The sequence below is a fragment of the Bos javanicus genome, chromosome 13 (genome assembly GCF_032452875.1).
Source record: "Bos javanicus breed banteng chromosome 13, ARS-OSU_banteng_1.0, whole genome shotgun sequence".
NCBI classification, from domain to species: domain Eukaryota; kingdom Metazoa; phylum Chordata; class Mammalia; order Artiodactyla; family Bovidae; genus Bos; species Bos javanicus.
The window spans coordinates 40,654,204-40,677,817 of NC_083880.1; the positions used below are offsets into that span (position 1 = coordinate 40,654,204).

Here is a 23,614-nt window from a genome sequence, read left to right on the forward strand (position 1 = left end):
GAGACGACTGAAGCAACTTAGCAGCAGCAGCAGCAGCAACCTGGCTTCAGGAGTCACATACTTACTATCCCTTCTGCCACATTCTGCATTGGGATCAAGTCAGTCAGGCCAGTCAAATTCAAAGGAGGGAAATGACGAGAACATGCTACAGCAGGTTCAGACCTGTTTTAACTTTACCATGCATCTGCACAATTGTCAAAGTTCACTGACTATTTAAGAACTGTTCACCATATGGCTGGTTGTGATATTATGACTTATCATAAGAAATATATATATATATATGGTCTTGGTTTCCCAGTTCCTGGCACAGAGCTCCTGAAACTCAGGGAATTTTCCAAGTTCTGAGAGCGAGTAGAGATTTCTTTTGTGAGGTTAATGAGGCTGGAGAACCAGCCTTGATTGGATGGTTGGGAATTTCAGTTCCACCCTCTGGTTTCAGGGGAGGAGAGAGGGCCTGGAAATGGAGTCAGTGATCCATCATGCCCACCAGATGAAGCCTGCAGAAAAGCCCAAAGTGTAAGTTCGGAGAGGGTCCAAGTTGATGAACATATTGAATTGGAGGGAATGGTGGACCCCAGAACAGGAAAGCTCCATGCCCTTCTCACCCACTAGCCCCATGAATCTCTTCCATCTGCCTGTTCATAGGTGAGGTCCTTTTATAACAAACTGATAAGATAGTAAAGAAAGCTGAGCACCAAAGAATTGATGCTTTTGAACTGTAGTGTTGGAGAAGACTCTTGAGAGTCCCTTGGACTGCAAGGAGATCCAACCTGTCCATCCTAAAGGAAATCAGTCCTGAATATTCATTGGAAGGACTGATGCTGAAATTGAAACTCCAATACTTTGGCCACCTGATGTGAAGAACTGACTCCTTGGAAAAGACCCTGATGCTGGGAAAGATTGAAGGCAGGAGAAGAAGGGAACGAGAGAGGATGAGATGGCTGGATGGCATCACTGACTCAGTGGACATGAGTTTGAGAAAAGTTGGTTGGAGTTGGTGATGGACAGGGAGGCCTGGCGTGCTGCAGTCCTTGGGGTTGCAAAGAGTCAGACATGATTGAGCGACTGAACTGAACTGAACTGATAAGCTAGTAAGTAAAATGTGTCTCTGAGTTCTGTGAGCCACCCTAGCAAATTAATGACCTCCTGAGGAGGAGGTCATGGGCACTTCTGATCTACAGCCCCTGGGTTAGAAGCACAGGTTATGGCCAGGCCTTCAGGTGGTCTCTGAGGTCTCAGAGGAGGACAGTCTTGGAGGACTGAGCCCTCAACCTGTGGGACTGTAACCCAACAGGGACTGTACCTCCACAGAGACCCTTCATTCCTTTTCTTGTCCAAAACTTGCTCTTCTCAAGATTGAGGAGTGTCAACTTTTAAAAACTTTTTAAAAATGCACAGGGACTTCCCTGATGGTCCAGTGGCTAAGACTCTGTGCTCCCACTGCAGGGGGCCCAGGTTCGATCACTAATCAGGGAACGGGATCCCACATACTGCACTAAGAGTTTGCATGCTGTAACTAAAGATCCTGGGGCAACCAAATAAGTAAATCAATGTCTAATAATAATTTTAAAAGGCTGTTAAAAAATGCACAATGTGAGAGTAACAAACTAAGTTTTACTTGAGGCAAAATGCACTGAGAAAATGCTCTCAAGAGGTTGGGGGGAAGGTCAGTAAAAATGTGACCTTTGGTGAAGGGGGAAGCACATACCATCAAGTATATGTTTTTCCAGAAGATTTCTCCTGGTCTCGTGAAGCCTTTGCTAGTCGTAGGGAACCATCTTCACCATGGACGATTTCAGTGCTTTTTCTAGATATGGGGAGATACAAGAATTGGGCTTCTAAAATCAGCTCCTGGAAATATCTGCCTGAAGACATGTCCTGCCAGTCCTCACCCGCCCCCAGGACTGAGGGCCTCATTTCTGTTCTCCACCCTGAATTCCTTTCATGGGGTGTTGAAGGTCAGCAGCTGCAGCAGGACATGATTTAATCTTTGTAGAGGTAGATAAGTAGATAAGTATTAGTCCCTCAGTCATGTCTGACTCTTTGCAACCCCATGGACTATAACCCACCAGGCTTCTCTGTCCATGGGATTCTCTAGGCAAAAATATTGGAGTGGGTTGCCATTTCCTCCTCCAGGGGACCTTCCCAACTGTACATAAATGGGACTTCATTAATGGGCATTAGAGGATCCCCCAGGTTAACCTGTCATAGAAAACTGTCTCTTGAGCCTTTAAATTCTATACCAGTTCTACACCTCTGGTTGGCTTATCATTTCTTCCTTTATTTAGGTTTTAAGGTGAATGACCTGGGGCTATTTGTTTCCATCAACCTGATTTCAAATCTAAAGGCACAGTTGAGATGTCTATTTTTCTTGCTATCCTCAGAAGATATTGCTGCAAATCTACTCTGATTCTCATTCTGTTCAGCTTACAATACAAATAGCTTATTATTTTTTGCAACCTATGTCTTACAATAAAGCAGTGCTGAAAAATTGAATAGAAGAAAGTTCAGTTGCCATATAGGCTATGAAAATGATTTGCTGGTGGTAATTTTTAAGCCTGATTCTAAATAGATTTTCTGAGAAGGGCACTTGGAAAATGTGGTTCAAATTTTGCTATTTAAGGTATCTTGAAATTAAAGGTTCAGTCTCCCTAAAATTTCAAAAAGCATAGAACTTAGGCTTTTAAGGGTATAGCAGTGAGAATCCCAGGGACGGGGGAGCCTGGTGGGCTGCCGTCTATGGGGTCGCACAGAGTCGGACACGACTGAAGCGACTTAGCAGCAGCAGCAGCAGCAGTGATAAAAGCTTTCATAATCATTTCTAAAAAGCAACACTTCACAGTTTTGTCTCTCCAATGGTTCTCTAATATACTTGTAGAAGGAAGGCAACAGAAAATCAAGAATAAAAATAGCTGAGCTCTCCACAGTTGGGGTTCCTGCCTACTTTTCCTGTTCAAAGAAAAAAGGAGACACCATCCTACAACAGATTCATCATAGACAACTGGGCTTCTCCAGGGACAGTCAGCATTTGATGCCCCATATCCCTTGGTTCTTGTTGCCAATGGTCAGCCTGGCGATGGTGGTGAAATGGGGGCAATTAATCTGTAGATGAGGGAGGGCTTCCTTTAACAGTTGAGGGTTACCATCCAGCATGATTCCAAAGACCTGTAGTGTTTTTAGTGTGGGAATTTCTCTAAGTTCAAGTAAAGTTTCAGGTATTATGTCATAGCACTGACTGAGTGCTATGTTGGAGGTAGCTGAGTTGGTAAATATCTAGAAAGCAGTCACTTTTCAGCATAACACTATCACTTAAGTATAGGTGGACAAGATTGGGACATCTTCCCAACTGAGGCAGAGATATCTGATCTCTGCAGATTCCTTTGGTACCTGCTGAGATTCAACTGGATGATGGTCTCCGACACGTATGCTGCTGCTGCTGCTGCTACTAAGTCGCTTCAGTAGTGTCCAACTCTGTGCGACCCCATAGGTGGAAGCCCACCAGGTTCCCCCATCCCTGGGATTCTCCAGGCAAGAACACTGGAGTGGGTTGCCATTTCCTTCTCCAATGCATGAAAGTGAAAAGTGAAAGTGAAGTTGCTCAGTCATGTCCAACTCTATGCGACCCCATGGACTGCAGCCTACCAGGCTCCTCTGTCCATGGGATTTTCCAGGCAAGAGTACTGGAGTGGAGTGCCATTGCCTTCTTCCGACACCGTGTGCAATAGCCACCTATAGGTGCTTTTCAGTGAAGTCAAAGCACCAAGAGAGTTTCAGCTCAGCTCATCCAATCTGGAACAGCTGCTCAGCAAAATCTTCAGGGCAGATTCAGAGAATCCAGAATGCCCAGAAAGGTTGAGTTGCACTAAATTTGTTTTCTTAGCAAGATTATCAACAATGGGATCAGAAAGCCGGAGGCCTTCCAGGCTGAGATTCTGCAACTTGGAGCAGTGAGACAGAAGGCCGTGGAGGGTAAACACGTCAATCACTAAGTTTGATAGGTCCAGGTGCTGTAGACAAAAAGGGCTGAAATATTCAACTAACAATTGGTCCATAAATGATCACGGGCAGCAGAAGGCAACTACCCATCAGGACAGAAGCCGACCAACCACATCTGGGTAGAGGTTTCTGCCCGTGAGGTCCACAGTCTGCCAGAGAGACTCATCAAACTCTAGATAATGCTGTCTCTTAACAAACACTGGAGACTTTCAGGAGTTCAGGGAGGCACAGACAGGAAAAGATTCCTAAGAGTAGCTCGTCTGGAAGGGAGTCCCAAGAAATAGCTGGAAAGTTCTCTTGTTTAGCTTAGGTCTGCGGATAATTTCAAAGTCCTTGTCATTTCCTTTGCTTTTCAGCCATTTTCATGGGGGACTCTGTGGGTGGCCCAGGTTTGAAAGCAGTTGCTGGGGGATAGTCTCACTGTCCATCTCCTCCTTCTCCAGGGTGGAGACCCCCATGCCTGAAAGCAGTCAGAAGTCTAGAACCCCCATCCCCACGTGAAACTGGTGGTGGCATTGGTCCTCTGGTTGGCTGTCTCCTGGAAATGTTTCCTGTGTGTGGCGTCTGCAGGTTGGGGAGTTTTAAATGTGCTCATTAATTGCAGAGGTGCCCGCCTCCCAGATTCCCACTTTAGCCTGTCAGTTCAGTTCAGTTCAGTTCAGTCGCTCAGTCATGTCCAACTCTTTGCAACCCCATGAATCGAAGCACGCCAGGCCTCCCTCCCTGTCCATCACCAACTCCCGGAGTTCACTCAAACCCACGTCCATTGAGTCGGTGATACCATCCAGCCATCTCATCCTCTGTCGTCCCCTTTTCCTCCTGCCCCCAATCCCTCCCAGCATCAGAGTCTTTTCCAAAGACTCAACTCTTCACATGAGGTGGCCAAAGTACTGGAGTTTCAGCTTTAGCATCATTCCTTCCAAAGAACACCCAGGGCTGATCTTCTTTAGAATGGTCTGGTTGGATCTCCTTGCAGTCCAAGGGACTCTCAAGAGTCCTCTCCAACACCACAGTTCAAAAGCATCAATTCTTCGGCACTCAGCTTTCTTCACAGTCCAACTCTCACATCCATACATGACCACTGGGAAAACCATAGCCACCAAATAGATAAGTAGATGGCAAGTGCCAATTTGTAGTTGACAGGAATACCAAAGAAAGGTGGAGGGGCAGAAATTGTAACCAAGAAGTACCCCTTGGGGCCTTCCTGGGTTGGGGGAGGGACATGTCTCCCCCCACCCCCATCCTCTGCTTTAGCTCCTCTCGTAGCTCAGTTGGTAAAGAATCCGCCTGCAGTACAGGAGACCCGGGTTTGATCCTTGGGTCAGGAAGATCCCCTGGAGAAGGAAATGGCAACCCACTCCAGTATGCTTTCCTGGAAAATCCCATGGACAGAGGAGCCCGGTGGGCTGCAGTCTATGGGGTCGCAAAGAGTGGGACACGACTGAGTGACTAACACACACACAAACTATCTAGATAACAATATTGGATGCAAATTTCCTGAGTTGTTTTAAAGATGTAAAAGCCTCCCAGTCTCCAACAAATGGAAGATGTTGACTACTTGAAGACCGAGAGCACAGAGCCCCAAGCCTCCTGGAGCCTGAGGGCTGAGACACTCTGAATCCCTGTGATCCCATCCTTCTGCCTCAGCATCAGCCAGTCAGATAACTGCACAAGCTGACCTCAGACCTATGACACCACTCCCTTCCCTGGTCCTAAAAATGCTTTCCCGAAACTCTTTTGGAAACTAGAGGTTTTTCAGGGCAAGAACTACCTTGTCTCCTTACATGGCCCGGCAGTAAAACTTGCTCTGCTCCAAACTCTGACCTTTCTGTTTGTTTGGCCTCACTGTGCATCGAACACACGAACTTGCATGAACATGGTCTGATGCTGTCTCGGGGTAGACAGTGTCAGAACCTAGTTGAATTGTAGGACACCCAGCTGGTGTCAGAGAATTGCTTGATGGAGAATTGCAATTACACACTGAAACTGGTGTCAGAAGCATATATGTTAATTATAACCCAATGTTAGGGCTTCCCGGGTGGTGCTAGTGATAAACAACCCCCCTGCCAGTGCAGGAGACGTTAAGAATCGCAGGCTTCGTCCCTGGGTTGGGAAGATCTCCTGGAGGAGAGCGAGGCAACCCACTCCAGTATTCTTGCCTGGAGAATCCCATGAACAGAGGAGCCTGTCAGTCTACCATCCACAGGGTTGCACAAAGTCAGACATGACTGAAGCAACTTAGCACACATGTGCACACTCCAATTTTAAAGTATGGAAAATAGCTTTTCTTGACACTGAAATAGAGCCCACACCCCACTCTCATGCTCTATCCCTAGGCCCTGTTTTATTTTACTCCATAGCACTTATCACAACCCAATTACATGTTGTTTCTTCACTTAGTTGCTCCCTACCCCAAGCAAGACTGTAGAATCTAGGAGAACAGGTCATTTTTGATAAACACCCAGCACCTGCAAAAGAGGCTGACACAAAGCTGTGCAGTCAAGATCTATCAAACGTCACCAAAAGCACTGAATGACCGCAGTCATTGGGGAGGGAAGCCCCATTCAGCTGAAAACAAGTGGCAACAAGCTGTGTATGTCAGCGTATTCAGTGAAGATCACAAATGCCACAGGCATTTGGACAAGGAAGGGGTGTCTAATACTGGATGGTTAGAGCCAGAAGTATCCTCAGAGGTGACTGGGTGTAGCAAGTGGCTTTACAAGTGAGGACAGTGAGGTCCCAAGGAGGCGAGAGGCTTATTCAAGGCCACACAGCGGTAGGTCTAGAGTCAGGCCAGTGACTTGGGTCACTATGTAAACTTAAAGCTCCACATGTCTTATTCCTCTCTCCAATGAAGCATCTTTTAGGGCCGTAGCATCTGGAGCCTGACACAGTGCTGATTGGCTGGGCAAAAACGAATGAGATTTCAGGAGGAGACTATGGACTGGACAGTAAAAGTCAGGCTCACATGCTGTGGGATCTCTGGGTACTAGACAGAGGGAAACATATTCTTTGGAGCTTTATTTGATTCACCTTGGGTCATGGGATCAGCTGCATGAAAAATATTTCCAGTCTTTGGTATCATAAAAGCCTGTTTTTCCCAGACATCAGCTAAAGTGCTCACTGTAAAAGACAGAGGTTTCTAAGCCAGTTCTCCTTAAGTAAGTGATCCCGTGATAGAAAGATAGAAACACGTGACTGCCATTCACACACAGAAAAGCTTTCAGGTTCTTACCTTTGTTAACTTTCTGAAAGTACTAATTAATTTGAGGCACTCTCTCATGGTGCTGGACTAGTTCCCACATTGTGCAACTAGAATTTGAGTCATGACTCATTTCTGCATTACACAAGTGTCCAATTCTGTCTTAGTTCTTATTCAAGTTTCTTGAGTGATTCTATTTGAGTAACATATTCTAAGACAAAGACGTGCACTAGTCCAGGTAGAAGATTCATTTCAGAAAAGAAAACGAGGATTTGCAGAACAGTGGGAATTAGTTTTTTAAAAAATACAAGAAATGAGAAATGGTGCTTGCATGCTTTCTACACCAATGGACTTTCTCCTTCAAATTGGCATGGTTTTAGCAAATTTAGCAAAGTGGGCTACTGGTAATATTTTTAAATGCACAATTCTTCTCCCGGCCATCCTTATTTTCATCTTCATAATTAGGTTTACCTTGAAGAGTGAAAGTGAAAGTCACTGAGTCGTGGCTGACTCCTTGTGACCCCATGGACTATACAGTCCATGGAATTCTCCAGGCTAGAATACTGGAGAATTCTCTGGAGTGGGTAGCCATTCCTTCTCCAGGGCATCTTCCCAATCCAGGGATCGAACCCAGGTCTCCCACATCGCAGGCAGATTCTTTACCAGCTGAGCCACCAGGGAAGCCCATCTTGAAGGGTGTTAATGACAAATTGGCAAGAGTGTCAACTATGAATTGGCACTTACCATCTACCTCTACAGGATTAAAGCATGTGCTGCTGATCTTCGACACCCCCTGAAAGGAGTTCAGGGTGGAGAGCAGTAATGAGACCCTCTGTGCTCGGGGTGGGGGTTGGGGAACTGATAGAACACATCTCCAGATAGTTAGATATTTTCAGGGGCCAATTTTATGAGCCCAGTTTTTACATCTTCTTTATCTAGAAAAGCATGAAATTCTTCATGGTGACAGCTGCTCCTCATGACCATCAGAACCTTCTGTAAAAAATAATGTGCTTAATTGCATGTACTCTACCTTCGCCAAAATCACATATGTACTGACCTTCCCCCTTGCCTCTTTGGAGCAGTTTCTCAGAGCTATCTGAAACGCTGTCTCCCAGGCTACAGTCCTCATTTTGCCTCAAACCAAACTTAACTTGCAACTCTTGCACTGTGTATTTTTTAAGTTGACAACAGAAAACAGTTGAGTGAGACAGGGTGAGATAAACCCTTTCTTTTTTTTCCTCTTTGTAATCATTATGAACTGTACATTCCAGTTTTCTTGTTTGTGCTTCAGATAAAATTGTATCAGCCCATGTGGTCACTTCATGCTCCCTTGGAGCTGTCTGCTACTTGCCCTTTTTAGACTGCTGCAGTGACCCACACCGATCCTACGGAGACTCTACAAATGTATCTACTACTATGCCTTGCTCATAGTAGATGCTCACTAAATGCCTGAAGACTGAATCTGTGAAGAGAATGCCTTCTGTATTCCCCACCCTTCAAAAAGAGGATTTCTGAAATCTTACAAACATGCTTGGAATGTTTAGAGACAAACAAAATTTCAAGATTCATGATATCTGTGAAATTTGTCTTAAGAATGTACATAAGTCACACATCTAAGTTAGGACTTAAACCTATGGTAGGTATGTGGTCGCAGACAACGAGGCAGAAAGAGGAGGAAATCCATGTGTAGTCCTGGAAGCACTGCCACTTATATTTGGCTCAGTTGTGGACAAGCAAGTTCAATTGTGTGTGAGTGAGTGAAGTATAAGTATACTAGCGAGGTGGAAAAGCAAAATAATGAAAAGCAGATGGCAGAGGGCCAAAGATGCTAGTCTAAGGAGTATGAATTCCACTCATAGAAATCAGAGAGCCTCCTAAGGTTTTAGACAATGACAAGAATGCTCATAGAGGCCATGCCTATAATCATCAAACATATATAACATAAATATTGCTCGGTTGCATCCGACTCTTTGCGACCCGGTGGACTGTAGGCCACCAGGCTCCTCTGTCCATGCGGATTCTGTAGGCAAGAATACTTGAGCGGGTTGCCATGCCCTCCTCTAGGGAATCTTCCCAATCCAAGGATTGAACTCAGGTCTCCCACATGGCAGGTGGATTCTTTACTGTCTGAGCCACCAGGGAAGCCATATATGTTACCAGCAATTCTTATTCCTAGTATTTTCTCTAAAGAAATGAAAAGTGTATTTGCAAACACAAAAAATTTGTACATGGGTGTCCACAGAAGCTCTATTCCAAAAAGCTGAAAACAACTCAAATATCCACCAAGAGGTGAAGATCCAAGAAATTGTGGGACATAGACATAGCAATTAACAAAGGATTGATTCACAGAATATGGATGTTTCAAAACCATTACGCTGAGGAAAAGACATCAGACAAAAGACTACAAATGGTAGGTTTCATTTATAGGAAAATCTAGAAAACAAACAAAAAACTTGCCAGGTGGTGCTAGTGGTAAAGAACCTGCCTGCCAATGTAGAAGACACAGGTTTGATCCCTGGGTCAAAAGGATCCCCTGGAGGAGGAAATGGCAACCCACTCCAGTATTCTTGCCTGGAGAATTCCATGGACAGGGGAGACTGGCAGGTTACAATCCATGGGGCCGCAAAGAGTCAGACACGAATGAGCACACAAGCACACACTAGAAAAACTATTCTACTGGGACAAAATGCAGATTAATTGTTGCCTGAGGCCAGGGGTGAGGGGAGGAGTTGCCACCCCATGCACAGGAGCACAGGGAACTTTGTGTGTGTGGGGGGCAATGGAATTATTCTATGTCCCAGTTGTAGTGGTGGTTTCACAAGTATATACACTGGTCAAAATTCATTGAAGTGTACACTTGAAACGGATGCATTTCAATGTATGTAAATTAAAGCGAAATGAAGTTGGTTTAAAAAAAAGAAAACAGAACTATATTTGGGCACAGCACTATTTAGGGCAAAGGAAACAGCACAGACTTTCCTAACGTGGTTGTCCTTTAGCCTGAAGGTGAGGTGTAGCCTGTGACATAGAGGCCCTGCTCTGTAGCACCATGGACAGCAGCGTGGGGAGGTGGGGGGGTGCCAGGTGGCATGGCCAAGGAACCACGTGGACAGAAAGGAGCCAAGAATGCCTGTGTGTGTGTGTGTGTGTGTGTGTGTGTTTATGTGTTGAGGGGATGGGATCCCTGCAGTTAATTAATGCATGTTGTTCTAGTGAAGATCTTACCTACTGGCTCATCCTTCAAGATTCTTTCCAGTCCTGCTTCCCATGAAGTCTTACTTGAGCTCCTGCCCACACCAGCCTTTTACTCTTTCTCTCTTCTGAACTCTTACAGTAAGTCCTGTTTGTTTAATTTGTTTGGAGGTAACTATGGCTTTTTTTTTTTTTTTTTCTTCTTGTACTGCTCTTTCAGTTGCTTATTGCTACTTAATTTGAAATGTGGTTACACTTTACATCATCTTCTACTGCCAGGCCCTGAAGAGGGAACCACTGTCTGGATCCCCCTCAGTGCCTCCAGAGAAGTCAGGCAGTATTTGTGTACGTTCTTGATTCATGTTGGTTTTCACTTCCTAAAACTGGACTCTGTTAATAATTTGGCATAAGGAAGAGACAGCTACAATTCTGTTACGATTGAACTTAAGGGCTAAGTAGGGAGATACTGGGGCTTCCCAGGTAAAGAACCTGCCTGCCAATGTAAGAGATGTGGGTTTGATCCCTGGGTTGGGAAGATCCCCTGGAGAAGGAAATGGCAACTCACTCCAGTATTCTTGCCTGGAAAATCCCATGGACAGAGAAGCCTGGCAGGCTACAGTCCACGGGGTTGCAAAAGAGTTGGACATAACTCAGTGACTAAACAACAACAAGAGATACTGAGGTTTGTGAACCCTTCGGTAATTCATCTCTGTTTCTACTTTAATTGACTGACGATAATTTCTACCACAAAGCCAATACCCTATTCAGGCGATGTTGTCTCTGCAGCAAACTGAAATCAAGTTGATGTATTTCCCTGATGATTTCATATCTCCATCATTTTTTTTTTTTCAATCCTGAATTTCAGCCAGGGCAGTCACATTTGTATTCGAAGCCTGCCAACTCTGGCCAGAAATCAGGTGTCCGCTTAAGACACACCTTGACAAGTGGATTAGATGTTCCAATGAAAGGCAGATAAATGTCACTCATGTCACTATAAATAAAAGTCTAGGCCTGCTTATCAGCTTGTAGGGTTGAGGTTGTACCTTCAATACTTCTGAGTGCTTCACGCTTTATTATCCTTGAAACGAGGCTGTTTCCCTCCAGTCTCTCCACTTACACACCCAAAGGGAATTATTACCATTTGACTCCTTGAAACATGTGCCTTCTGTCAGTGTCCTGTCTTTTGCTTTAGGAGACAATATAACCTGTGGCCTTAAACAGAAATCTGCCAGGATCTTCTGAAATGTCATATTATGGGGTGAAATGTAGCAGGAGTCTTTCATGGTGCTGACCGAGAACGTCTAGTACCTGCTTTATAAGCAAATCACATTCTAGCGGACTTTGACTGTTTGGGGTTATGTTTTAGAGCATGGGATTTGTCACTGAAACCCATGTAATAATAAGTATGATTTAGATTTGTGGTTTTGGCCAAATCCTGTTCTTTGAAACCAAACTATGTACAGCCAGCCAAACTTTGCGAAAATGTCAGTCACAACGTGTCACACTTACAAACATACAGCATCAATTCTAAAAGCATCTGAGGGATACAAGGCCTTGAAAAAAAAAGAGAGATTTTTGTGGTTGGAGAAATTGAGAGATGAGGCATGAAAAAAGGCTCTAAAATGGCCACAGAAATGTAGGCCACTTAATGCAATTTAACCCTAACATCATTTCATTACAGTTTCCCTTTCTCAACACTTTGGGGTACGATGCTCATTGTTTAATGTCTTTGGTTAACTTAAGGTGTGAGCACAGATGGAGAAAGTTGAGAAGGAAATAATCTTTCTGAATACATTCATCAATGTGTACAGATGGAGGCCTTACAAATGCATCTTTCAGTTATCTACATTTCTGAGCTGCATTCTGAAGTTCAGCCAGGACAGGACTGCATAGGAGCACACATGCTTTCACCAACGTCATGTTCATTTGTACCCGTGAATTACACTTGGTGATGATGATTGCCTATTGTGTAAGATCTCAATATATCAAAATCCTAGAAATCTGAAAAAGTAGCTTTGGATTGGGTTCTAAGAGCAGAAATTTGTTGATTCTATTTCCATTTCTTATGTCTTAAGATAGAGGTTCTCAAAGTGTTTGGCCTTGGGACTCCTTTATACTCTTACAAATTATCCAGCACCCCAAAGAGGTTTTGTTCAGGTAATTATATCTGTCAATATTTACCATGTTTGAAATCAAACCTGAGAAAATTTTAGAAATATTTAAAATGCTAAAATAAATAATTATTAATTCATTTAAAAATAACAAGAAGCCCTTAACATGCTAACAGAAGTAACATGCTTATGAAAACAACTATTTTTCCCAAACCCAGATTAGTGAGGAGATTGGCACTGTTTTATATTTTTTGAAATTCTTCAGTGTCTGACTTAACAGAAGACAACTGGGTTGCCACAGCTGTTTCTGATTGGCAATTCGTTGAGAGATCCCATCACATAGCCTCTAGAAATTTCCATTATATACTTTATACACTTGGAGAATGAAAGTGAAGACAGAAAATCACACATTTTTTTGGCTGTGCAGCATGTGGGATCTTAGTTCCTCAGCCAGGTGTTGAACCCATGTCCTCTGCATTGGAAGCTTGGAGTTCTACCCACTCGACCACCAGGGAACTCCCCCAAATCACATCTTAATATTATTATAAAAAGTTTTAACATCATGGACCCACTGAATGAATCTCTGGGATCTTAGGGATCCCTTAACCACATTTTGAGAACTACCGCTCTCAAAATTCAATACCATGAAAATATTAACAATCTACTGGATGCTCATCACAAAATCAATAAAGACACATCCCTGCCTCCAGGGAACTTACAATGTCTTCTTCCACACACATCTCATTTCCAACCCAATCTCACTGAGATTTCAAGACTCCTTGTCAATCTATTTCCTCCCTATCATCTCTGACTACCCCTTTAGATGACTAGATCTGTATCTTTTTAAAATGTCTGTAGCAATTGTCTGTGCAGTTCATTTGGGATATTTAATAAGACTTGTGGTATGAGGCTTGTTTATTATTGGTCAAAATGTGACTTAATTACTTCACTTATTTCATATGCCGTGGCTGTACTTTGTCCTTGCTAGTGATGGATAAGACAGGTGATGGTAGCAAGACAATGATTTATTTTGCTAATGGTGCCCACATAGGCAGCAAAGGCTGTGGACTTTAAATAGATATTTAATAATTTGATTTGCGGCTTAACTAAGGAGTGTGGCAGAGACAATGCTGTGTTCCCCCATCCTGTTTCCTTTTTCTATTTATTGAGTACTCCAAAAGATGAGATTGGGAAATATTTCCCCACAATATTTCCCAATCTTGTCTTCAGCTGGGAGCCAAGTGATTGGAATTTGGTCAAATGAATGTAAGTAGAAATTATGTAAGCCACCATCAAGCCTAGCCCTTCAGAACATTCAGGGCAGCCCTCTTGCCCTGCCTTCCTTTGGTAGTGGCTGTGGTGGTCACATGTTGAGCTAACAGAACCGCAGGATGAAAACAGCTGGATCCCTGAGTCACCATGTGGAGGACAAACAGCCCTGGAGGGAGCTCAACCACACTTTTGGTCAGCTGATGAGATTTCAGCCATTATTTATTATTCCAGCAAAGCGTAGCTTGTCCTGATATATTAGAAGAAAGAGAATATTTACAGATGAGATAAGGAAAATGTAAGATGCAATACCACACGTTAGAAGTCAAGGAGAGCTATGGAAGATGAGAACTGGCAGGAGCCTTGGGCTCTGTGCTGGGAAAAATTTATGGAGAAGAGGGGAAGTGGAAACACGTAGGATTTGAGCTGGCACAAAGACTCTTTCCTATGCAAAGGAGAGGAACTTAGCTCCAAACAGCTTAGGGCAAAAGGATCATTTATTGGCACGTGGAAATAAAGAACAGGTTTACCAACCAAACTGCAGGAAGAGGGATTTAGCTGTACTCGAAACCCACTGCAACCAGGGACTAAATCTGGTTCTCTCAATGCAGACCGGCAAGAAATCCCATTGTGATCTTTCAGCCTCAACCATCTGGGAGGTACTGCCTCACCTTCCTTATGGCTTGAAGTTGAAAAACACTGGGCAAGGACTCTCAGGGACTCAGCTTTCCCAGCTAACCATCCCCATACCAAATGCCTACTGGACATGTGTGCCTATGAGAACATAGCACTGCCCAGGGAAGTCAAATACTTGAGGAAGGGCTCTTTGTAGGAGAAACGAGGGACTTCACCACAGACACAATTCCAGGTAATTATGTTCTTAGGTTCCAGGTTTTGACTGTTCTTAGGTAAAATATGGGCTAACCATTTCTTTAATTTCTACACCAGTGGTTTAAACAAAGTGGCATCAGACCACAGAGAAGGGGGCAATGAATACTGCCAGGTGGCAGGGAGAAACACTTCCCTAGAGACCTCTTGAGGTGAGCCTTTAGGATTGAGTGTGATTTGTCAAGGCAGGAGAGGATTCCAGGGAGACAGACTTCCAGACTTGAGCAAATGGACATACATTCCTCCTCTTCCATGCCTCCCTTCTTATATGTTGAAAAAAAAAATGTATTTAAAGCCATCAGAAAACAAAGGATATAAGTATCCTCTTAGTGCAAGGACAGAGTATTAAACGATCTTTACTTGGACTGAAACAGAAGCAGTGTGAATAAGCAAGAGACTTAAGCCCCCTCTATCGCGGCCTCTCGTCTGTTACAGGAAGATAATGAAAGCACCCTCAGAAGGCCCAAGTGACGATCAAATTTGATAATGCCTTGCTGCTGCTGCTGCTAAGTCGCTTCAGTCGTGTCCGACTCTGTGCGACCCGATAGACGGCAGCCCACCAGGCTCCCCCGTCCCTGGGATTCTCCAGGCAAGAACACCGGAGTGGGTTACCATTTCCTTCTCCAATGCATGAAAGTGAAAAGTGAAAGGGAAGTCGCTCAGTTGTGTCCCACCCTTAGCGACCCCATGGACTGCAGCCTACCAGGCTCCTCCATCCATGGGATTTTCCAGGCAAGAGTACTGGAGTGGGGTGCCATTGATAATGCCTTTGCCAATGCTTTAGCACAGTGTAAACTTGCAAATAAGTGCTGGAGAGTGACACCAGCAATTATTTTACACTCATAAATGTAGCTGGAAGGTTGAATTACATGCTACATTGCATTTTATAACCAGTGATAAGTGAGTTGTTTACGCAAACCAGCCGTCATCAGTGCAAAATACTTAAAAAAAAAAAAATACGGTTGCTAACCCAGATTCATGCTGTGGCATAAAATCGGGAGAAAGCAGGAAGCAGAAGTAACGAGTGCGTGTGGATGCTTAGATTCTACATGAATCGAGGTGGGTGAGAAGGAGGAAACCAGTCCGCCAAGGTTCCCCTGGAGCAGCCTGGTACGCAGGGTTCCCGCCCGAGGGTCGCCGGTTGCCGGAGAAGCTCCGAGTCCCGTGCGGCCGAGGACGACGAGCCACGCGGGCCACTGCTCCGGGCCACCCCCTCACTAGCCCCGCCCCTTTCCGGCCCCGCCCCACCCGGCCGGCACCTCCTTCCTGGTCTCTTCCGCGGCGGCGCCGTGACCTAAGTTCCGGTCGCCGGGCGCACGTGGGCGGAAGCGCCGGTGCCCGCCGCGGCTCGTCTCTGTGGTTACCGCGCGTTCGCTGGCCGGGCCGCCGCCCGCTGCTGCGCCGCCGCCATGGGAGTCCCGGCCTTCTTCCGCTGGCTCAGCCGCAAGTACCCGTCCATCATTGTCAACTGCGTGGAAGAGAAGGTGAGGGGGCGCCAAGCGGCAGCCACGCCGACGCCTAGAGCACGCCCCTGCCCCGGCGCGCGTGCAGGCCGCGGTCCCCGGGGGGCCCGCCGCCCGCCCGCGGGGCCCGCGCCCGCTGCCTCCCCGGTCGCCGCGGGTCGACGTGCGTCGGGGGCGCGGGCGCTCGTACTCCCGGCCCGGGAGCGGCTCGGGCGGCGCGAGAGCCGCCCCTGCGCTGCCCGCGGGTTCCCGGGCGGCAGACCCCGCCCACGGCTTTGTCTCCTCCCGGGGCGGCCGACCTGAGAGGCTTTCGGCTCGGGGAGAGGCAGTCCGTCGGTGTCGTGTTAGGGGTCGCGCGGGGAGAGCAGCGCCTCGGGAAGGTCTCGGACAGCACTCAAGTCCGCGAAGGGGCCCCTCCCTCGTTGTCTGACTGCTGGGCTAAGCCTGTCTTTGACATTTTCAGGGTTCCTGGGCGCGCTCGATCGGCGCTATGCCTTTTGCTGTTGGTTTCTTGGCGTTTCTTATTGGTCGTTTCCAGGTTTCTCCGTCCGGTTTCGATTTGGTACCCGTGCTTTCAGTTTCCAGATCGGGGAGGTTCAGGGACACACGATGCCCTGCTTTTGAACGAAGTGCCCAGCCGACACTGGGAACTTTCTGCTTAGGCTAGTGAGGGTTTTTTTTGGGGGGGGTGGCAAAGGTTTGTTTAGTTTTTGTTTGTTTTGGACAGGTAGATGGGTCTTCAGACTTCATTCATCATTCTGTGTGAGATCTTGACCTTGCTTAGTTCCTGTCCGAGGAGAAACCGAAACTGATGGTTCTGATGAAATTTCCAGTACCGCCTGTGTTTTTCTCAAAGAGAAACTGTGGAAACAATGCTCATGTCCTTTGCGTTTAAAACTTTTCTTAACTTTATATCTTACCTCCTTTCTGCTCTGCAGGGATAACTGCTTTAAACTTATTTTTGGTTCTGTCTCTGAGTGTCATGGTTATGTTTGATGTATTGCTTCTGGATGTATCTGGAATTGTAGCTGTGTTAGGAGCAGTCACTTGTACAGGCCCCCGCCCCCCACCCCACCCCACCCCACCCCACCCCCTAATCAGTGCCTTTATTCTTCTACTGATAAACTATAGCGTTAAGTAATATTTTTTTTTCTTTTTCCTCTCCTATACAGAGTACCCCTTGACCCTTCACATGATGAGGTTAGGTATTAACTTTTCTAAACCCCTGCTGTCCTTACTCCTCATACCAAGCTTGTCAGCTGTGCTTTTTGCCTTGTTGGCATCCAGGATTAAATTGTCAGGGCTTTGGCTATACAAGTTTGTTTTAAAAGCTGAAGAATCAAGTAGTGTTGGTGATTATTGTCACTATGTAGATCTAGGTTGTGTACTAGGATTCTCTTTCTTTTCTGCTACGTTTGTCTTTTTGCCTGTTGCGTGTTTTCCACTGTACATGGTTCCCCATCCAGACTCTTATATCAGATATTCTATCAAGTCCTCTTTCTAATTGGAGACTGCTTGAAGTCTGTATTTCTGCTGCTGTGGCACCTGGTTATGTAGCCTAGCTGAAAAGCTGCTGCTTGATATTTTTAAAAATTTCTGCAGTTGGAGGTACTGTTTTTTAATCATTTTTCTTGGTTTTTGTTCTTACTTGAGTTCTTAAGAAGTGCTGTTGTAGTATGTGAGTTTTCTAAGTCCATTCTTCCTCGTAAACATGAGTAATCATTAGCTAGGCAGAGGTTGAGTTTGAAAATTGCTTTCCCTCAGAACTTGGAAAGCATTGTTCTTTTGGTTTTTGTCATCCAAAATTGTTGATGAAAAGTTGAATGTTAATGCAGTTTATTTATTTAGCTAACACTTAAATGCAGTATATAGTAGGTACTAGGCATTTCACCAGAGAAGGCAGTGGCACCCCACTCCAGTACTCTTGGCAGGAGAATCCTGTTAGGAGGAGCCTGTTAGGCTGCAGTCCATGGGGTCGCTAAGAGTCGGACAAAACCGAGCGACTTCACTTTCACCTTTCACTTTCATGCATTGGAGAAGGAAATGGCAACGCACTCCAGTATTCTTGCCTGGAGAATCCCAGGGACAGAGGAGCCTGTTGGGCTGCCGTCTGTGGGGTTGCACAGTCAGACACGACTGGTGCGACTTAGGAGCAGCAGGCATTTCACAGATGAATTTATTAAATCCCCATAACAACCACGTAACTATTTCTTCTCCTCTTCCTCTTGCTTCTTATTACAGGTGAGAAAACTGAAGCACAGGCGGCTTAAGTAATGTACTCATGGTCATGTGGTTAATGCATGTCAGAGCCTGTGTCAGCCAGGAAGCCCATGCTCTTAATTTCTGTGTTCCTTTGCTTTCACTCTTTTGTAGTTGATCGGTTTTTCTTGCTGAATTTTAAAAAGAGCTTTATCCTTGATAATATAAGCTTGTGTGACTGTGTATTACAGATTTTTTTTTTTTTTTTTTTTAAGATTTTAATTCCTTTTCATCAGTGCTTGGCTGACTGTGAGTCTGGAGGCTTGTGTTCTGTAGTTATGGGGAATGCTTTTTTATTTTTTTCCCGTTTTCCTTTTACTTTGTTCTCTGAACTCTGAATACTGGTCCTTCTAGTTGATTTATTTTTCTTTTCTCTCTCCTCCCCCGAGGTGTAATTGACCTAGAACAAACTGCACTTTTTAAAGTGTACAATTTAATACATTTTGACATGTGTCTATCCATGGACTCCTCACCACAATCAAGGTAATGAACATCACCTCTGAGACATTCCTTCTGCTCCTTTTTTGTTCCCCCAGCCCCTTCCTGCTGCCCATCTTTGGTCAACCACTAATTTATTTCTATCGATGTTTTCATTTTCTAAAATTTTATATAAATGGAATTATACAATAGGTACTTTTTTAAAAAAACCTGACTCAGTTAACTTGGTTACTTTCAGAGTAATTATTTTGAAAGTCTTCCATGTTGCTACTTGTATCAATAGTTTCTTATTTTAGAATTGTATTCTGTGTTGTGCATATATTACATTTTGATTTTCATTCATTGGATTGGTTTTCATTCACCTGATTGGTGAACATTTGGATTATTTCCAGTTTGTGGCTATTAAGAAAAACTGTGAACATTGGCATACAGATCTCTGTGTGGACATAATGCTTTCATTTCTTTAGAGAAGTGCTTGCATTGTATGCTGGTGTTTGATTATTTAAAAAGAAAAAACTAGCCAGACTGTTTAATAAAGAGGCTGTACTGTTTTACTGCCAACAGCAGTGTATGAGAGGTCTGGTTGTTGCTCTTCCTTGTCAGCACTGAGTGTGGTTAGTCTTTCTGGTTCTAGCCATTCTAGTGCAGTGTTACTGCAGTGTGAGTTCAATTTGCATTTCCCTGATGACAGATGATGCTGAGCATCTCTTTGGGTGCTTATTTGCCTTCCATATATCTTCTTGAGTTGGGTATCTGTTCAGATCTCCCCTTCCCCCCTTTTTTAAGAGTAAGGACTTTTTTTTTTTTTTTTTTCCTTTTATGAGACTTGAGGAATCTTAGTTCCCCAACCAGGTATTGAACCCAGACACACAGCAGTGAAAGCAGAGTCCTACCAGGGAAGTCCCTTTCGCCCATTATTAAGTTGGATGGTTTGTCTTACTGAATTAGAGTTTTTTACATATTGGTTTTTTTGGTAAATATTTTCTTTTAATCTGTGATTTCCTTTTTCATGCAAAAAAGAGCAAAAGTTTTTAATTTTAGTAAAGCCTGCTTTCTTTTTTCTCTATATTACTGCTTTTTGTGTTATGTTTAAGAAATCTTTGTCAAAGCCAAGGTCACTGAGATTTTTCTTATGTTTTCTTAAGAGTTTTTAAAATTATACTGTTATAAAATTACACTTTATGCTATGCTTTCTCTTTTTTAGTTTGTTTTTTTTTTTTTAAATGGTGAATCACATTGATTTTTAAATGTTAACATGAGTCTGGTATTTCAGGTAAATAAACCCCACCTGGTCATGGTGTACTATTTTTTTATATACGTGGGAGTCAATTTGCCAAATTACTGCTACTCATTTCTAGAATTTTTTTTATCATTCCAAATAGAAATTCTGTACTCACCTAAACAATTCTCTGCTTCCCCTGCCACCTACTTTCTGTCTTATGAATTTGCCTATTCTAAGTACTAATGGAAGTGGAATCATATATTTGTTATTTCGTGTCTGGTGTATTTCACGTTTTCATTTCGCATAATGTTTTTAGGATTCATCCTTGTTCAGCATGTATCAATTTATTATTTTTTTTTTCAGGATTTTTGGAAACCTTTATATGCCATATTTATAAGCAAACTGGAGTTTCTTGTATTTCACAACCCCATTCCTACAGTCTATGCTCTGGTCATTTCTGTATGAGAGCTGACATAGGGCAGAGTGCTGCCTTGTTTAACATCAGTTGGGAGTGTGTGTGTCGGTGGACTCAAATTTTTCCATTCTGCTTGTGTTTGTGAATGACCTCGAGACTGCAACAATATTAATTTGGGGTATAATAAAATTTTAGTGAGCAGATGAGTTCGCAAATTGAAATTCGTGAATAAAGATGACCAGTTGTATGTGCGCCACAGAAGTTGGTTGTGTGGATTGAGTCAGTAAATCCAAGTTAACAGCTTCGAATAGTGCCTTGCACTGATTGATAAGTTAATTTTGGTAGTTTATATATCCAAGTAAAAGTGGAGATATTTTTGTGTCTAGTTCTCAGTAGCATTGCGTCGTATAGAATTATGCTGTTTGCCTGCAGTGAAATCTAGGTTTCCCACCTTGTTTTTTTCTTTCTTGGTCAGACTTGTCAATTTTGTTGATCTTGTAAAACAACTGCCTTTTGGTTTCATAGATTATTTATTTGCTTGTGGCTGCACTGGGTCTTGATGCTGCGTGAGGGCGTTGTCGAGTTGTGGTGTGTGGGCCTCGTGTAGTGGCTTCTGCTGGTGCAGAGCTTGGGCTCTTGGCACATGGGCTTCAGTAGTTGCAGCACAAGGGCTCAGACTTGCGGCTCATAGGTTCTGGAGCAGAGGCTCAGTAGTTGTGGCGCACAGGCTTAGTTGCTCTGTGGCACGTGGGATCTTCTGGGATAAGGGCTCGAACTCGGGTCCCCTGCACTGGCAGGTGGGGTATCCACTGTGCCACCAGGGAAGTCTAGTTTCATAGATTTTTTTAGAAAATTGTCCTTTTTATTCTCTGTGTCATTTTCTCTCATATTTGTTTTCTTCCTTCTGCTTGCTTTGGATTTATTTTGCTCTTCCAGTGTCAAGTTGGAAGGTTAGGTAATTGACTTGAGATCTTTCTTAATACAAACATTTACAGCTATAAATTTTCCTCTGAACACTGCTTTTGGGCTTTACAATGTTAGTTTTCATATGTCGTATCCTGTTTTTCATTCATCTTAAATCATTTTCTGATTTCCCTTCTGATTTCTTCTTGATAGTTTGTGAGTGTGTTGTTAAATTTCCCATGTTTACAGATTTGCCAACTTTTCTCCAGTTATTGAGCTCGAATTTTATTTACTTTGTTGTGGTTGAAGAACATGCTTTGTATTACTTTCGTGCTTGTAAATTTATTGAGGCTTGTTTCATGGCCCGGCGATTGGTCTATCCCAGAGAATGTTGCACACGCAGTCGAGAATGTATATAGTCTGTTGAGCGTTCCACAGAAGTCTGTTATAGACTAATGCAGTGACACCTGCAAGGCTTCGCCTCTGAGATTAATGTCTGGTATCTGTTCTAACCCCAGCTGGAGGGCGGCTCCTCCCAACTGTCTTAAACGCCACTTCTGTCCCACAGACTAGCCAGTCTGTGGTCTAAGCTGTATCTTCCTTAGGTCCCTGATTCTTTTCTTGGTCCCTTTTCGCCACAACTTACACAGTTCTTGAGAATGCCCTTGGGTGTGAATTTCTCCACGTTCTGTCACAAATGAAGTGAGTTCTGAATTTTCAAAGGTTTTCTTGACTAGATTGCTCTTTGCCTCCAGACTGTTTCCAAAGGCTTTAAATTTAAATGCTTTTGTCTTTTTCAAAAGATTCTCACTAGTTCAGCTGGAGAGCAGGTGAGCAGAAGTCCTCATGCTGTCATGTGGCAGCTCTCCTCACCAGTGTGCCCTCTGGGCAAGTGAAGATCAGGTTCACACGTCAGCACGCTATGTGTCCCCTGTAGTTCTGGCTGTGGTCCTTGATGCCTGTTACAGGTGTTGAGTTCATGCTGAATCTAGTGAAATTGCAATTAATCAGCCTGACATACGGCTTAAGGTACCAGCTCTGAATTCAGATGACTGAGTTCAATCCTGGTCTCTGAACTTGACAGAAGTATGACATTGGAAAGCCACTTAACCCCTCTGAGCATTTGTGTTCTCATTAGTAAGTGAGATGCTCTATACCTCACGGGGTTGTTGTGAAAAGAGAGGGAAATAATCCACGAGTAAAAGCCCTGAGAACAGTGCCTGTCCCATTTTAAGTATTCTGTAAACGGTGGTGGTAATTAGTAGTCCTTGTTGACTGACACCATATAAAAATGGAGAGCTGACATACTACGTGAAAAAATACTAATCACTAAAAATATGAAGCTTTTCTATTTGGCAACTACATCAAAATTTATGGCCTGAAATTTTAACAAGAATACTGTAATTTAAATTTTTCAGTAGCCTTGTGACCCTTTCTCCCCAAAATATCACCTGTGTTTTGTAAGTCTTTTCTGAGCTGCTTTTTTTTTTTTTTTGTAAGTTCTGAGCTGCTTTAAGGGAAATCTAAAACCAAGTTCTACAATATATTATCTATCAAGAATCCACCTGCAATGCAGGAGACCCCAGTTCAATTCCTGGGTCGGAAAGATCCGTTGGAGAAAGTATAGGCTACCCACTCCAGTATTCTTGGGCTTCCCTTGGGGCTCAGCTGGTAAAGAATCTGCCTGTAATGCAGGAGACCTGGGTTGGATCCCTGGGTTGGGAAGATCCCCTGGAGAAGGGGTAGGCTACCCACTTTAGTATTCTTGGGCTTCTCTTGTGGCTCAGCTGGTAAAGAATCTGCCTGCCATGTGGGAGACCTGGGTTCTATCCCTGGTTTGGGAAGATCCCCTGGAGAAGGGAACAGCTACTCACTCCAGTATTCTGGCCTGAAGAATTCCATGGACTTTATAGTCCATGGGGTCGCAAAGAGTCGGACATGACTGAGCCATTTCACTTCCCTTTCATTAAATGGAGGGAGCTCTTACTGCAGCAGAACCTCAGGCATGAGTCCTGATTTTTCTGTGTCTGCGTGTGCTGTACCCTTAGTTGCTCAGTCGTGTCCAACTCTTTGTGATGCTTAGGACTGTAGCCCACCAGTCTCCTTGGTGCATGAGATTCTGCAGACCAAAAACTGAAGTGGGTTGCCATGCCCTCCTTCAGGGCATCTTCCCAACCCAGGGATCAAACCCCCATCTTCTGTGTCTCCTGCGTTGCAGGTGGGTTCGTTATGCTGCTGTGAAATGTGTGCAGGCTT

The 23,614-nt window shown here is 44.2% G+C and overlaps 1 protein-coding gene and 1 pseudogene across 4 annotated transcripts in view; one reads left to right on the forward strand and one right to left on the reverse strand.

Moving 5' to 3' along the window:
• Nucleotides 1-272: 272 nt before the first annotated feature.
• Nucleotides 273-15,904, reverse strand: LOC133259190 (S-phase kinase-associated protein 2-like; annotated as a pseudogene).
• Nucleotides 15,905-15,964: 60 nt separating this feature from the next.
• Nucleotides 15,965-23,614, forward strand: part of XRN2 (5'-3' exoribonuclease 2) — a 62,750-nt gene continuing 55,100 nt past the window's right edge. The window contains exon 1 of one of the 4 annotated variants that reach the window (XM_061436387.1): nt 15,965-16,142. In XM_061436387.1, coding sequence (XP_061292371.1) covers nt 16,068-16,142 — 75 coding nt within the window. In that variant the 5' untranslated portion in view covers nt 15,965-16,067. Of the gene's footprint in view, nt 16,143-18,769; nt 18,864-23,614 lie in introns of those variants that run through there. The other 3 variants (XM_061436388.1, XM_061436390.1, XM_061436389.1) reach the window with 3 other exon arrangements.